Genomic DNA, 15,053 nt, shown 5'->3' on the forward strand with positions numbered 1-15,053 from the left:
ATCTGCCCAGAGTTTACCCAAAACAACAAAGAGATTCTATGAAAATAATTATTTGTAACACGAAATCCTTTACAGCACAATAAGATCAAGTTAACTAGTGATGCTGCTAGGAAATAGCTTGGGAAGCTTTATCTGATTGGCAAAACAGGCTCATATCTGAGTCCAGGGAAAAAAAAAAAAAGGAAGAATATGCCCTTTGATAAAATTTCACAGCGCTGAAGTCTAATTATCCAAATGGTTTTTGAAACCTCTTTGAAAACAGTTTGGGGGTGGGAGGGTGGAATATTTTTGGTGTAATTGGGGATTTTTTTCTAAAGACCATAAAATAACAACTCAGTATTGTTTAGCTTACTGTGACTATGAGTTGACAGAGATTGTGACAGTCAAACTAGTTAAGCGCTTGGTCAAAATAACCATTACTTCATAGGTACATCTGCTTCTTGAGACTTCACCCCAGAACTACCACAACCCTGCTATGCACCAAAGCTCGGGATGGCAAAAAATCAAACATGCTGATGCCCTGATCCAAGCACCAGAAGTTACACAGTGATGATTAACATTCATTTTTGAACTTTCAGGCCATGATTTTGGATTCTCTGGGTGCTTTAAGCTCTCAGTCAACTGTGTTCTGGTAACAAGAGAGCATCAGACCCACGTGCATGACTAAATAAACAAGAAATACTTCTGCTAGAGTAGTGCTGAGCAAAGCAAATATGTGGCTTGATGAGTAATTCTCAAAGGGAAGCCTATCCCAGGAAACAAAAACAAAAATATCTTTTATGTTCATACAGAGCTTTCCTTGCACAGTTGCTCATGCCTGTAATGGAGACATTTTACAAGAGAAAAAACAGGTGTAGAGTTAAGGGATCTGAGCAAAAGCAGGCAAGCTGGAAGCAAAAAATCAGCAAAACTGTCAGATGCTCAGATCCCCTTAACAGGACTAGAAACAACTTTGGGGTCATGGAAACCATTCAGGACTGCTATGGCCTGGTGGTCTGACCAAAAGCTGAGAAATCAAACTTGAGACATACTTGATCCGCAGCCCTCAGTTTAGAACATCCATGTATGGCCTGACCCACAGATATGCTGACTGCCCTTGTCTTCTAGTGAAATCAAGAGCTCGGGACTTCTGATATATGGGTCGTGGGCTTAAGTCCCCTTATTTTAGGCACCATATTTTGCAATGTAACTATTTAACCCCTCCATGCCTCAGCTTTCACATCTGTAAAACTCGATAGCTACGCCTACCTTGCATGGGTGTCAGGAAGATTATTTCAAGTCACTAAAGAACTTTGAAAAGGAGAAGCAAAACAAACTGAATTTATCTATTATTTGTCATTTTCTATCCCATAAAATGGAATTCAGATGCAGCCCAGGCTGTGAACTATAACAAAATGTTCACCTAAGCCTTCGCTATGGCTCTGATGCCAAAACAGCCAATGAATTCATCACGACTTCACAGGCTGAAGGCAGCTCCCTCACCTGCTGATGAGGCAACACCATGAGCCAGTGGCAACTTAACATCTTAAGGAACCACAACCTTTACAAACCAATCATTCTATGATTTTCCATTATAGTCTTTATCTAATCTGTCAATACAGTTTTCTGTGTATTTCTCATGATTTTAAAAAAAAAAAAAAAGCCCTAACGAAATAATTCCCTGAGAAGGAGCTTACTCCACTGGAAATAATAAAAAAGGACCCACAATAAATACCTCTCTGGAGTTCCTCTTGGTGCAGAATGTACCTCATAAGATTTCAGGAGGACATAAACTAGCCTTAACAGGTTTCAGATCTTCTGGAATTGATTAGACGAGCCCATTAGAAAAGTCTACACTACTTTCTTTCTACACTTGTGCTTGAAGAATAACGGAGGGCTTTGCCCATCGTATCTCTTTACAAAGAAGCAGCCACTTGCCTCCCATGCTGGCTACCTTTACCAGCTCTTAATGTAACTTCAAGTTTAGGGATTTTTTTTTGTCTGAAGCTTTCTTCCCTCTGCTCCATTTTTCTCCGCTCTTCGCAGTCTCACTTTCCTGAATGCTATAGTTCAGTGAAACCCTCTGGTAATGACAGCACTGGAGTGATAATGTACTTTCCCGATTTCCCGTTAATAGCAGCACTTGATCCAGCAATGGGTGCCAGCTCAGTGGCAGAAGGATGCTTTAATATTTTCTAGAGGTAAAAGGACCAGTTCAATTTACAGCCTTGGCTAATTCAGCAGTTTCACTCTGTCTTGGCACAGAAAATAATGTTTCAGTTAAAACAAAGTGAAAAAAAAAAAGAAAGAAAGAAATCCCCCTTATTTCTCTCTGTATCATGCCAAAGAGTAAAAATACCGTTGCTATTTTCTGCCCAAGGAAACATGTGAATACTGCATAATGCAATGAAGGAGTTAAAATAACTGGGGGGAAGGAGAGGAAATGGGGGGGAGGGGGTAAGATACAGTAGCATTAAAAACAAAGCAGTTTGTTTTTCTATTTTAATAAGAGATACATAATCACAGAGCAGCCAACAACACACATATCCTTGCCGAAGAGCTGCTGATATTCTACATTAACCTTTGATAGCGAGAAGTGTATTACCCCTACTGTTTTCCACAATAAATTATGTTATATCTGGCATCCAAAGCGCTAGGAAGTGTTCAGCCAGCTGGAAGCACCAGATTGGCCCAACATCCCTAACGTTCAGATTATAAATAAAGGGTACCTCATACTGCTGCTATAACAAAAACAAGCCATGCGGAGGAAGGGCAACTTCCCCCCTGCCCACAGAAGCAAAGGGTGTCAGTTGGGGAATAGCAGAACAGGAATTCAAGAGGGCAGGGTTTCTGCAGTGAGATGCAGCATGTCAAACCTGAGGCAAATGCAGGACTCCAGGCAGAGAACTGGCACTTCTCCTCTTACATCTTCACTGATGGTTTGCACAGAAATAATGCCAAGAGGAAGCGTATCTGGATCAGTGCTTGCCAAATGGTGTAAGCACACAAACACAGGCTCACACATATGCGTATCTGCCCACTCTTTAGGCAGCATTGCCTGTTCTCTTCCAGTCATGAAAATAATTAGCTCAGCCACAACCTCAGTTTCAGAGGATGTGGTGAAATGTGCCACGGTGTACTCTTATCCCACACTCTAATCAAAAGACATTACGGCCAGGGCACATAACGGCATTAACATAAAGGATGAGGAAAACCCTCCCTAGCAAAGTCTGGAAGATGAAGATATCAAATAAATAGGAAAAAAAAAAAAAAAAAATGGTTCCAAGACTTCAAACCCAGTGATTGAAAAGAGCTGTAAATGGCCCTTTCAAACAGTTTGCAGTGGGTTCTCAAGGAAAGCACTTCATTAGCTTGAGTGGGTGTGTAACTGAACCAGTGCTGGGAGCTGCTAAACCCACTCTACTGCTGGAAAAATTAACCTCATCTATTTATTTTAAGGGCTAGACTATGGTGGTCCCTTGGTAAGGATGTAATGGCAAGTCAGACACAAGGAGCTGTTCTCCTCACTGTGCCTTTTCAGTAGGGGCTGGACACAGCTGCAGTCCCTTGTGCTCTCCCGAGGGTGAGGATTAGCCCCAGATTGGTATATTCCATCTTCATTACTCCAACTATTACATAAACAAGGCTATATGCTTACTTACTTAAGCTGAAGAACGGAAAAAAAAGAACTAAAATTAAGGTTAATAGAACTGGATAGAGTAATCCCTATTTACTTTGCCCTCATCATAGATGCTTCCCCCTTTTGCCTTCAGTAGATGTTTTCCCTCACAACAGTACTTCTTTTCTCTCTTTTTTCTGCTCCCTTTCCTTCTTCACCTCGTGCCCTCTTAAAGTTTAAAGAAATGATGCTCCATCCCAGAGAAGTGGCATAGGTTTATCCATTCTTTCTCTAAGTCTCCTTATTCTGGTAGGAGATTTTTGGAAGGAAGAGAAAGAGAGAACTGCAGCACTGCTTCCATGCCCTCCTTTCACTGTCAGAGACAACACACTGCACAGCTTGTTTAAGGATTCTGGATAGTGTAGTCCCAGCAGACATTTCCTGTACTAAAATGTATTCTCATTAGAGTCACCAAAAGGGAGTACTCAAAACATTAGTTATCTGCACATAATCACTATATCACACCATGTATCCTTTATTTTAATTCCTACTTGCTTGCTAATTACCCACCACACTGAAGGTCTCACAACTGCTCTCCTTACAGCAGCTTTGTTTGCAAAGTGTCTGGCAATAATCTCCCAGCAGTGCATTATCATGCCCTTTTCATCACACTATTTAATCAATAGGGTAATGACCTCATATAAGCTAGTTCCAGGACCTAGCCATGCCATGCTAAATAAATGAAACAAACAAAAGTGTGGGCTACTTGCCGTCTGTTTTACAAATCTGGACACCAATAATTTCTGCAGTAAAATCTATTATAATATACAGAAATTGGAAATTCTTCACATCTCTTGCCAGAAAAAAAGATTCTGCATTACTATGGGGATATGACTGGTTTCTTTAAGCAGACATAATTGTAAAACGTGTGTTCTTGGTCAAATGTTCATAGGAAGATTTATCCTGATAACACTGGAAACAACTATTTCCCCCAGTACATCACGTCATCACTTGGAAGACTGAATGGTGACCATCACAGCTAATGGGATGAAATCACAGGCAATGCATTACCAAACGAGGGGTTGGAACCTTCTTTTCAAAAGGATTTCTGTTCCAGTGAGCAGAAGGAAAGCAGCTTCTCTCCATTTCCTGAGCTGTAAACTTAAAAAGTGTGGTTCGCTTTGATTTTGCATCCCACGGTTGGATTATACTCTGTCTAATAAAGCACATGTGAGATGTGTTCAGTAATGTGAGAAGTCTGGAGCATATGTAGCATCACTCTAGTGTGGCAATTCTCTCATCCAGGGGAACGGAGGTGATAAACTGGGGCTGTCTGCTCCTCCTAGCCGTCAGTTTTTAGTAGGAATCTCGTTTTAGAAAGATCTTCATCTTTTCATCCTTTTTTGTTGTTGTTGTTTGTTTTTTGGTGGATTTTTTGTGGGTTTTTTCCCCCAGCTGAATAACAAAAAGGGAGAAACACAACTGCCCAGCTGGCATAGAGTGTCTGCCTAACCCACGCTTCCTTAGGAGAGCCAGAGCAAAATCCCCACAACAGCACAGAAGGGTCACCCCATGCAAATAGGATGATTGGGAGAGAAAGAAGGTTTTCTTCATAGCTGTGGAAGGGTAATGCAGTGACAACTAAAAGCACAACAGGTAGTCACAAGAAGGAATATAAACCACAGTGTTGTGTTACCATGGCAGTATCACCATGCACTGTTTTCACATGAACTGAGATGCTGTCACAAACAGTGTGAAAGAAAAGTAATGGTTCTTAATCTTGTTTTATCTGATATGTTAGCTAAAGCCAACCTATTTCTACTGATTTACCTTGAGACAATTTTTTTTACTGGAAATTTCTCGCTTCACTGAAGTCACTTCCATCTTTTTGGCACTTTCCTTTTAGGTGTGTTATGAAAATGACAATGTGCCAGTCCTCCAAGCTGTCAGCACCAGCCAAAATCTGTTCTGAGGCAGAGCAATTTACACTTGGATGAACACCTCCCAGGAAGTGATCACATAAATACCTTCACATTGAGATGTAACTCATTGCTGGTTAAGTAACTCCTATAATGACCATGGGATTGGTCCCAAAGATCTGAAATGGCTTCAGTGCAAGTGCTCTGTTAAGCTGATGAAGAAGCTGTTGTAGTGCTAACTATGCAGCATGCCTGTGAAGCACTTGCTGTGCTATAAGATATTAGTTCTGGAGTATAAAACTGCATTTTGGAAAATGCTCTCTAAAAATGACCCGTATGACAATAGTTCAGCAAAGTAAGGACATGAAAAAACAACATTCCCAGTCTCCTAATGAATGAAAACTCTTCCATTAGACTATCTGTTGATCCAGCCACAGCAAAACTGTGATGTTTACATCTGATGATGCAGAAATAGAGAACAAGTGAAGAAATAAATGAGAAGACTGAATAAACAGAAGGAAGAAACCATCACATATCTCCAAGAGAGGTGAGCTACATCCAGCATAGGCAGTCACACTAGATGTCAGCTGCTTCCCTAATATTTACTGGGAAACTCAAGAGTTACTCACTCTAAAATATCATCGGTAGGTAACATCAATCTTCCTTTCCACCCAAAATCTGTCCTTGTATTACCCATGAAGAAGGACACATCATTGACTTATATTGCCAATCCATCTTCAATGAAAATAAATGGTTCCTTCCTACGTGACACTGCAGGCACAATTTTTTTTAGGTACAAGAAATCCTTATGCACCTCCTGAAACAAGTCATTTCTAAAATGGCAACATACCTCTCCAACAGCGGAGCAGATGTGCTGGCATGGACTATGAGACCTACTGTCCTTCAGGTCAAAATCAAGCAGAAGGATCAAGCTGGGCAGGACAGCACTGACTCGTATTTATAGTTCACCACTTTAATACCAGTTTGCTTATTGTGCTGATACTTGAAATGCCACCAGCAGTTTTTGAGTTACCTGGTGACCTAAATGAACTCACAGATGGAGTTTCAAACTTTTGGGAGACTATGGTCTCTCTGTTTACTTTCAGATGTATTTCTTTTATAGAAGAAAATAAAGAATGAAGAAGAACCCAAAATAAGGCAACTTTTCTTCAGACATTTAAAAGCCAAGACGTGAGTTTAGAAAATAGAAACACTTAATACATTTATGAGAATTTTCATTCAAACTCCTGAAAGAAAAAGGCAAAATACCCACCCATCGCTGCCAAAACAGCAAGAATGGGCCATATGGGTTTTAGGGTAAAGACATCTGAGTAGTAAGAGAAGGCTCTAAGTCATCCTCAGATCTATCCCTGACTGATCCAGGAGAGCTGAAGCATCCCATAGAAAAGCCTACCTGATTTAGATGGAATGGAAACAAACGAACAACAATGTCCAAGACATCATCTCAAGAGATATTTCACTATTTGGATTTGTTTCAATATTAAAGTGCAAAAAGTAGGAATTTGATAGAAAGACCTGATAGAAAAGCGAAAGAGGCATACAAGTGATAACTAACCTGATAAAGAACTAAAAGGGCTAATATAATTAAAGCTGATCCATATGGGTTTCTGGAAAATAGATCATGTCAAGCTAACTTGATATCGTATTTTGATGTGATTACAAATGGGACTGCTAAAGGCAACCATCTTGATGGACGCCTGTATGAAAACCAGCTTTGTGACACACTATAGTTGGACCAAAAAGCTAAAAAGCATAAAAGACGAGAAATCTGTATGTTCCCATTAGAGCCCGTGGAGACAAAATAATATTTTTGGAAAGAAATTTATGACCCTTCACTCAAGTTCACTGTATCTTCTTGACTCCATCTCCCTCTATTTCCTGTTCAGCACTTAGAAAGCTACCAGTGACGAGAAGCTAATTTTTGGGTTGCTAGAATTAGATGTAATGAATCAGAATGGCTTCTTAAACTACTTATGAACTACACAGCAGATGTACGTAACCCATCGCTGTACGACTGGGGAGGAAGTCACTAGTATCATAATCAGTTATTGGCTGATGGACTTTTTTTTTTCTTTTTTTTTTTGGTTACAAGAATCGTTTTCACAAATGGTAAAAGAAAAGGGTAAGTGATGAAGAAGACACCTTGGTTAGCTAAGCGTAACCCAACACTACACACTTCAGTATAGTCAGCAGAAGGCCATGGATCTAGGAACAACAATAATGAGACTTAATGATGGAAGACTGTACTCTGGGAAAGAGATCCTATAGAGGAGTCAAGGACTGGAGAACAAGAGCCATAGCAAGTAACCAGATTACTATGAATTTCTGGTGTGGTGCAATAACAAAAGCTACTACATTTGCTAGATGTACAAACAATAACAAAGACAAATACAGAGGTTACGTTATCTTGTGATTCCATGATTCTGTGATCTTACTTGCCAAAAGCGGAACCGCTGGTAGTTTGACTGGGTTCACAGCATCGTTTTAAGAAATATATGAAAAATTACACAGATTCTGAGGAAGCCAGAACAATTACAGTATTAAGAAAAGGGTCTTATTACAAGAAACTCAAGGCGCAAAATCAATTAACTTATCAAAGAGAAAGTTAAAGAATGATTTGATCACAGTCTACAACTGCTTACCACAGAGAACAAGAAATTGATAATAGAGGGCTCTTCAAACAAGCAGGCAAGAGCAGGATCCAAGGGCAAGAAGTTACAGCAAATTCAGTCTAAAAAGGAGGTGTACATTTTACTCAGGCAAGGAATGAGTTGACATAACTTGCCAAGAACTGTGATTTATCTACCAGCATTGAAAAATATATTTTAATCAACAGTTGGCCTTGTTAAGAAGCGTACACTGCTACTTGTAAGCTTATTACTATATTCATTCTGAGAATCTCAGAATATTTTAGTGGAGAAAAAGTATGAATAAGTTGGGAAGCGTTCACTGTGGTTCCATGCACAGCCAAGAGATTGCATTTCCATCTGATCACCAAGTCTTAGACCATCTCCTGTGAGGCTTTCCTAACTAATGCACCTTCCTACTACTCCATACTATGCAAATCTTCTAATTAATGAGCACTAACTCAAAGTAGATTGCTCTAAAATTACGAAGCAGGAAGAAATCATAATTTGCAATAATCCCTTGCAGAAAATACTTCAATACAATACTTTAGAGTCATTTTAAATATACAATTGTTTTCCAAATGTAAAGGTAAAACACAAATCACAGTATGGTAAAGATCTCTTAGTAGGCAATTAAAAATTAATCAGCTAATTAGATCAAATGAACGAGAAAATAAGGCTCAGGAAGACATCCATTCTAATTAACATAATATTAACCTACAAAAGACTTGTTCAGACAGATATATATATATATTTTTTTTATTATTTCAAATACCAAACCAATCAATATAAGGAAACAAACAGTTATTTCTTACCTTGTTACCCCCATGACCAAAGCCAAAAGGAAATGACAGATACAGTGAGTCAACTGCCTGTGCAACTGTATTCATTTCTTATTTCTAATCTTGTTAACTATTTGAATCCACAATTTGAACTATCTTGTATTCAATTTATGGAGATTCTACCTATATTTTGCCTCTTCTGTGCTCACTGTGTCTCTTAAGAATCTCCCAGGTACTTAAAACTGATGAGACCCAAACTCCCACCCAGATTTCTCCTCAGCTAGGTGATTCCTAACTAAAGCACAGAACTTTACTGTGGAGATGAAGGATGTTAAAATAAGAAGAAAGTGGAGAGATCCTTAAGTCTATGTCAGGGATGATAACATATACTCTCAAAGACGGAAATAACATTATAGGACACCTTATTGAATAAACCTGACTGGTTAAGCGGAAAGGCTCGGGCAATCAGACAAGGAATTGGGCATGGTTGAACCTAATTAGATAAGATTGCATAGATTAGAAATATCTGCAATTAAAGGACAGTTCCTAAAATATTATTTCATATGTCAGATTACTCCAGCTATAACCGACCATCCCAACCTTCAGTTGAGAGCCACAGGACGTGCCACAGACTTGGAGCTGTCTGGGGAATTTGCAGTTGGACAGGACCCTGCCTCCCAGGCACTGCAGCATGGCAGCTGTACGAACAGCATCCAGCAGAGCCCACTAGTTCTATATTGTACATCTCCTCACAGAAATCCCATAAATTATATAGGTTCAGCCTAGTGACCAGGGCTCCCCTGCCCATCTTGGGACACTTGAGACTAATGTTGAACTTTCTAGGAGCTGCATGGAACTCACTGCACACAAACCAGGCTGGATCAACTGCATTATTTTACTCCTGCAGAAAAAATAAATAAAAATCTAGGAGGATGTAATGGTTTAGAAGCAGGTTGTGCAAACCAATTCCACAATGAAGGTATTTCACTTTGATCACCCCTTCCAGCCCATAACAGAATTGAGGCAGTATTTTGTTTTGCAGAAATTAGTACCTTCAAGACCTGCGGTGGATTTATTATTTCTGCTAGAGCTTGCACTTTCTTTCTGATCCACTGCTGTAAAATCCAGAGGGACAGAACAGAGCAGAAAATTACTGCAAAGATGTAGTGTGACATAGGAATAGTCAGACGCGTTATGTGTGAACAATATGACAAAAGGCAAAGCCATCTGAAAATAAATGAAAAAATTAATAATCAAAAAGGGTGTCTAATTCTTATCCGGGCATTTGTTTGCTCACTCTATGAATTAAGACCATCAGCCCATAGTGTGTAAAGCTGGAAGGGATCCTGGGCCCAAAACTGTCCTGCTTGAGGAAATGCCAGAGATGACCATTCTGGGAAAAGAAATGGGGCCACCCATCTGTGTGGTCACCAGAAAACAAGTGACGCATTGGAAACGTAACCTTATCTTACTTCAGTCTTAAAACCAGAGTCCCCAACAAAAGAAGGACGCAGAGCTGCTGGATCAGGGTCCACAGGAGGGCAATGATGCTGATCAGAGGGCTGAAAAACCAATCCGATGAAGAAATGCTGAGGGAGGTAGTCTTGCGTAGCCTGAAGAAGGCTCTGGGGTGACCTCATTGTGGCCTTCCTGTACTTCAAGGGAGCTTATAAGCATAAGGAAGACTGACTTTTTGCATGTTCTGATAGTGACAGGAGAAGGGAGAATGCCTTTAAAGAAGAGAGGAGATATAGTTTGGATGTTAGGAAAAAACTCTTTACTCAGAGGCTGGTGAGGCCCTGGCACTGCTGCCCAGAGCTGCGGATGCCCCATCCCTGGAGGTGCCCAAGTCCAGGTTGGATGGACCTTGGGCAGCCTGAGCTGGTGGGGGGCAGCCAGCCCATGGTCGTGTTTGGGGTTGGATGGGCTTTAAGCATTAAACTTAAGCTATTCTATGATTGTATGATAGTACAGGTCCACAACCTGAAGACAAACCTTCATATCCACCCCAAGCTTGGTGCTGTCACGGACAAAAAAAAAACAAACCAGTAATGGCAGATAGCTCACACAGCACAGCAGTCCCACAATGCAAGGCACCAGGTACTGGTCAGAGGCTGTAAATCCTAACACAGAGGTGACAAGATCGCTGCTAAGAGAGAAAGACTTCCAGTCACCCCAGCATTAAAACCAGCAGCAGTATACACTGCATAAGAGTCCCACATACACATGGAACAGAGAGACTTCATTGTTATGCATTTCCATGTAAACTGTGGCTTATACTTAATAAGATACAGGCTCAAAGGATAATGTAAAGGATTTATGAAACAAAAGCTTCAAAATAAAACAAAAAAAAACCCAAACAACCCACTTTGATAACAGAGTAACATTAACTGTTCTATAAGGCTATGAACACTTGACATAAAATTATCCAGAAACTGCTGAGTCTGTTGGAGAAACACAGAGAATGACTGTACTTGGAGAATTTCATAGTAGTTTGATCACACATTCTTCAGTAAGCTGTTTAGGACTGCAGGCTAAACGTTCTCCTGGAACAGATGTATCAATCAAAAGCTAAGCCTACTTCAAATAAATAAGCAGTGTCTATTTTCTCCTCCAGAACGCTTGATCAAAAAGCTGTCTTCTCTGGCCATTGATTGCTCTGTGTTTGGAAGCTGCCTGAATACTTCAGATTTACACTGTAGCATGGGAGAGTTTTAGCAAGTCTGGATCTACACTTGCAGGTCAGTTTTTATCAGTGATGAAAGTAAATCACCTACAGGATACAAGGTAGATTAATGTTTGTCAGGCAATACAACAGGTACCCAAGCTGAGGCCCTCCTACAGACTATCACCAGTTTTCTGTAAGGGCCATGAACCTCTCGAGCTCTCTACAGACCTCTACAGCTCGTAGCCTGTTCACTGCCTGACCTAATTCCTCAAAATGGCTGGCCCATTTTGGCTGATAATTTCCTTTAAATGCCCAGACACCAAGCAATGGAAAATTTCCTTTAAATGCCAGATAATGAGCAATGGAAAATGTCATCACGATGAAATTATGCAGGTACTTAAGTACTCTGCTGGATCAGGCCTTTGTGAGCTACATTATACTCTCACATTTGACTAGACTTCGAGTGTGATAAATAAAATCAGATGAACTTCTATGATAAAAGAAGGGGGAAAAAAAGGAGATACACGTAAAAAATTTAAAGCTTCTTTGGTTCTTCATTGGCATGGAGGAAAGAAAGAGGAAAAGAATGCAAAATCATAAACTAGGCTATGCTTGTGTAAATTACTCTGACATTTAATAACTCTCTACTAAAAATTCTCAAGCAAGGCTACTTCAGATATTTTTAAGGTCATGTATCACTTACTGTCTAGGTCAATTTATGCATTAGCAAAGAGGGCTGCAAACCCTTCTGGACAGCACTTTAAAAATAAAGGTATATGTAACTGCTTGGGCCATATTTTCCTCACCAGTTTCTGCTCTCTGAACATTTCACCTTGGAAAATTAAAGTAATAAGTGAAGTCAGTATGATATTTCAAGGCAAGCCAAGGACAAGCTTTATAACCGTGCTATCAAAATGCTATTAATAAAAGCAAAAATACACGCACGATGCCTGTGTTCCCCCCATGGATGGAAAAAATTATTGTCCATTAAGTTAACATTTCAGATACCCTCTCAGTTTTTCCTAAGGTCCCAAAGAAGGCAACAGAACACATATCTCTTTCAGCAAACTTGTATAAAGTATCTGCTGTCGTGTAGTGCTCTATTTTAGTAAACACTCCAAGGCTTCTTAAGAGAATGTATCGATGAGTAAGATTTCTGGGGGGGAAAAAAGGGTGGAAAGCTGTAGCTAGAATTTTCTATTTTCACTAGAAGTTTTATACCAATGTCTTAGTTTATTTTTCTTTGTGTCCAGAGGGTTGTGTTTATTCATGCGTCTTACCTTAACCCTTTGATTTCTCTGTACAGTTTCCCTCACCACAGCATCCAGAAGCTCCATGCTTATTCCAAGGACAAACATAGAATGGCTTAGGGTGGAAAGGACCTTAAAGCCCACCCAGTTCCACCCCCCTGCCATGGGCTGGCTGCCTCCCACCAGCTCAAGCTGCCCAGGGCCCATCCAACCTGGCCTTGGGCACCTCCAGGATGGGGCACTCATAGCTCTGGGCAGCACTGTCAGGGCCTCGCTACTCTTCTCAGTAAAAAATTTCCACCAAACATCTAATTTAGATCTCCTCTCTTCTAGTTTAAAACCATTCCCCCTTGTACTATCACTGTCAGCTCATGCAAAAAGTTGGCCTTCCTCCTGTTAATAAGCTCCCCTCACATACTGGAAGGCTGCAATGAGGTCTCCCTGGAGCCTTCTTTTCTCCACACTGAGCAAGCCCAGTAGCACCAACCACTATTATCTCCTTCTGACAGATGGGAAGCCAGACATAGCAGGACATGTCAACATGGCACAAAGCAGCGCTGCACAGGAACATCCAAGCCAGTTCTGAATGGGCAAAGCTGCCTGGGAGTTTTCAGGCACATAAGTCACCTCATTCAATTCCCCCCCGTTCATCTCACAGCATCCCTGAGCCACACTGCAGAAATACAAGGGTCAGAGCAGTCAGCACCATACAAGGAAGAGTGGACAGAGGCTGTGGATCTCGGGACCACTGAAATTTGTTGAAGATGTCTGCAGAACTGCAGACCGAGTGAAGTCATGCTATAAACTCAGACACCTCTGCCTTTGGTAGACATTTGCTTTTATATTTTGTACGCAACCAAAGAAACAGACATGCTGACAGGTTAGAAAGCCTATGGCTTTCCTTGATACCTGCCTTGCCAGAAGTCTAACTACAGAAGCAGAGGAGAGACTGTGACCTATTTATCCTTAGGAACACCACACAGGCAGATACTCAGCTACATAACCTCTAACTGTTCCTTCCCTAAGAGAAAACACTTGATGTTTAAAATGCTATGTATCTGTACTGAGTTGCAAGCTCTTACCCACTTTTTAAAGCAACCTGCCCAAGGAACAGTTGGCTCAAAAACTTTTCTTGTCACCTGGTCTCAAGTGCTCAAATTGCACACACACACACACACACACATATTTCTTTATATAGATATAAAGAAAAAAAGACGTGGAAAGATAGACTGGAGAAGTAATAAAGATAGTTCACTTTGAAAACGTCACAAGGCACTTAAAAACATCCTTGAAAAAAAAAAGACACTATTTGTCAAATTGAATTAATTACTCAGAATAGCTTCTATTTTCTGACAAATTTGGTATTTTCACTGAAATCACTATAATTATTTCCTTTCTTTTTTCCCCCCATTTCTAGAATACACGAGCGATGAACCATAAGAAAGTCACTTTTCTCTGCCACTTACATGAACTCAAAGAATGACACACTTTGTAAGATCTCACTAATGCTGTATGCTTTTCCCAGCACAGAAAAATTGCTCACTTTAAAGCTCTGTGCTCAAAGGATTTTAGAGAGAATCGTTTTTTCACTCTTATTTACAGTATTCTAATTACACTGATCAGTATTTCTTGCGGAATTTCTCATATCTTCCACATGTATTTCATTCCTTTGCAGAACCTCCTTCATAAAACACAGTAAAAAAAGTTCTCAGGCACTTGACAGAACTATTGAGAACAGAAGTAACTTTATTATTCATTCCCTCTCCTCCATTATTCATCCCTCTCGATGTGAAAGTAGGACTCACAACTGCAGCACCAGGAGTTTGCAGCAAGTTCCTGGAACGCAGCCTGCTCACAATTAGCCATTGATCCAGCCGCTCGTGCCATGACAAGGGAGTGTAAACTCCCTCCTCCTTGAGGCTACAGCTCTGCAGAGAAACCCTTCAACATCACAGGCTTCCATCTCTAGATTTCTTAACTCAATAAATAGCATCAGCTCCAAGCTAAGTTCTTAAGCTGCAATGAAATAAATACACACTAAGAAAGCAGCTTTTTTGGCATCACGTACCTGTTGAACTTTTCTGTATGGTGCAGATTTTGGTCTCCTCTCAGCATCCATTCTACCTGAAAACAACAGAGCCAAGTAATTTAAGGTGCACCATTATGACATATGTGCCAGGTAAGCCAA

At 40.4% G+C, this 15,053-nt stretch overlaps 1 protein-coding gene across 3 annotated transcripts in view; it reads right to left on the minus strand.

The window, feature by feature from the left end:
- Nucleotides 1-15,053, minus strand: part of LOC146761228 (uncharacterized) — a 415,444-nt gene that overhangs the window by 248,036 nt on the left and 152,355 nt on the right. For all 3 annotated transcript variants that reach the window (XM_085540934.1, XM_085540935.1, XM_085540936.1), the window contains one exon: nucleotides 14,934-14,989. In XM_085540934.1, the coding sequence (XP_085397060.1) occupies nucleotides 14,934-14,989 (56 nt within the window). The remainder of the gene's footprint in view (nucleotides 1-14,933; nucleotides 14,990-15,053) is intronic.

Source organism: Coturnix japonica, chromosome 3, assembly GCF_054131305.1.
Source record: "Coturnix japonica strain WE chromosome 3, WE-NBRP24, whole genome shotgun sequence".
In the NCBI taxonomy this organism is placed as follows: Eukaryota; Metazoa; Chordata; class Aves; order Galliformes; family Phasianidae; genus Coturnix; species Coturnix japonica.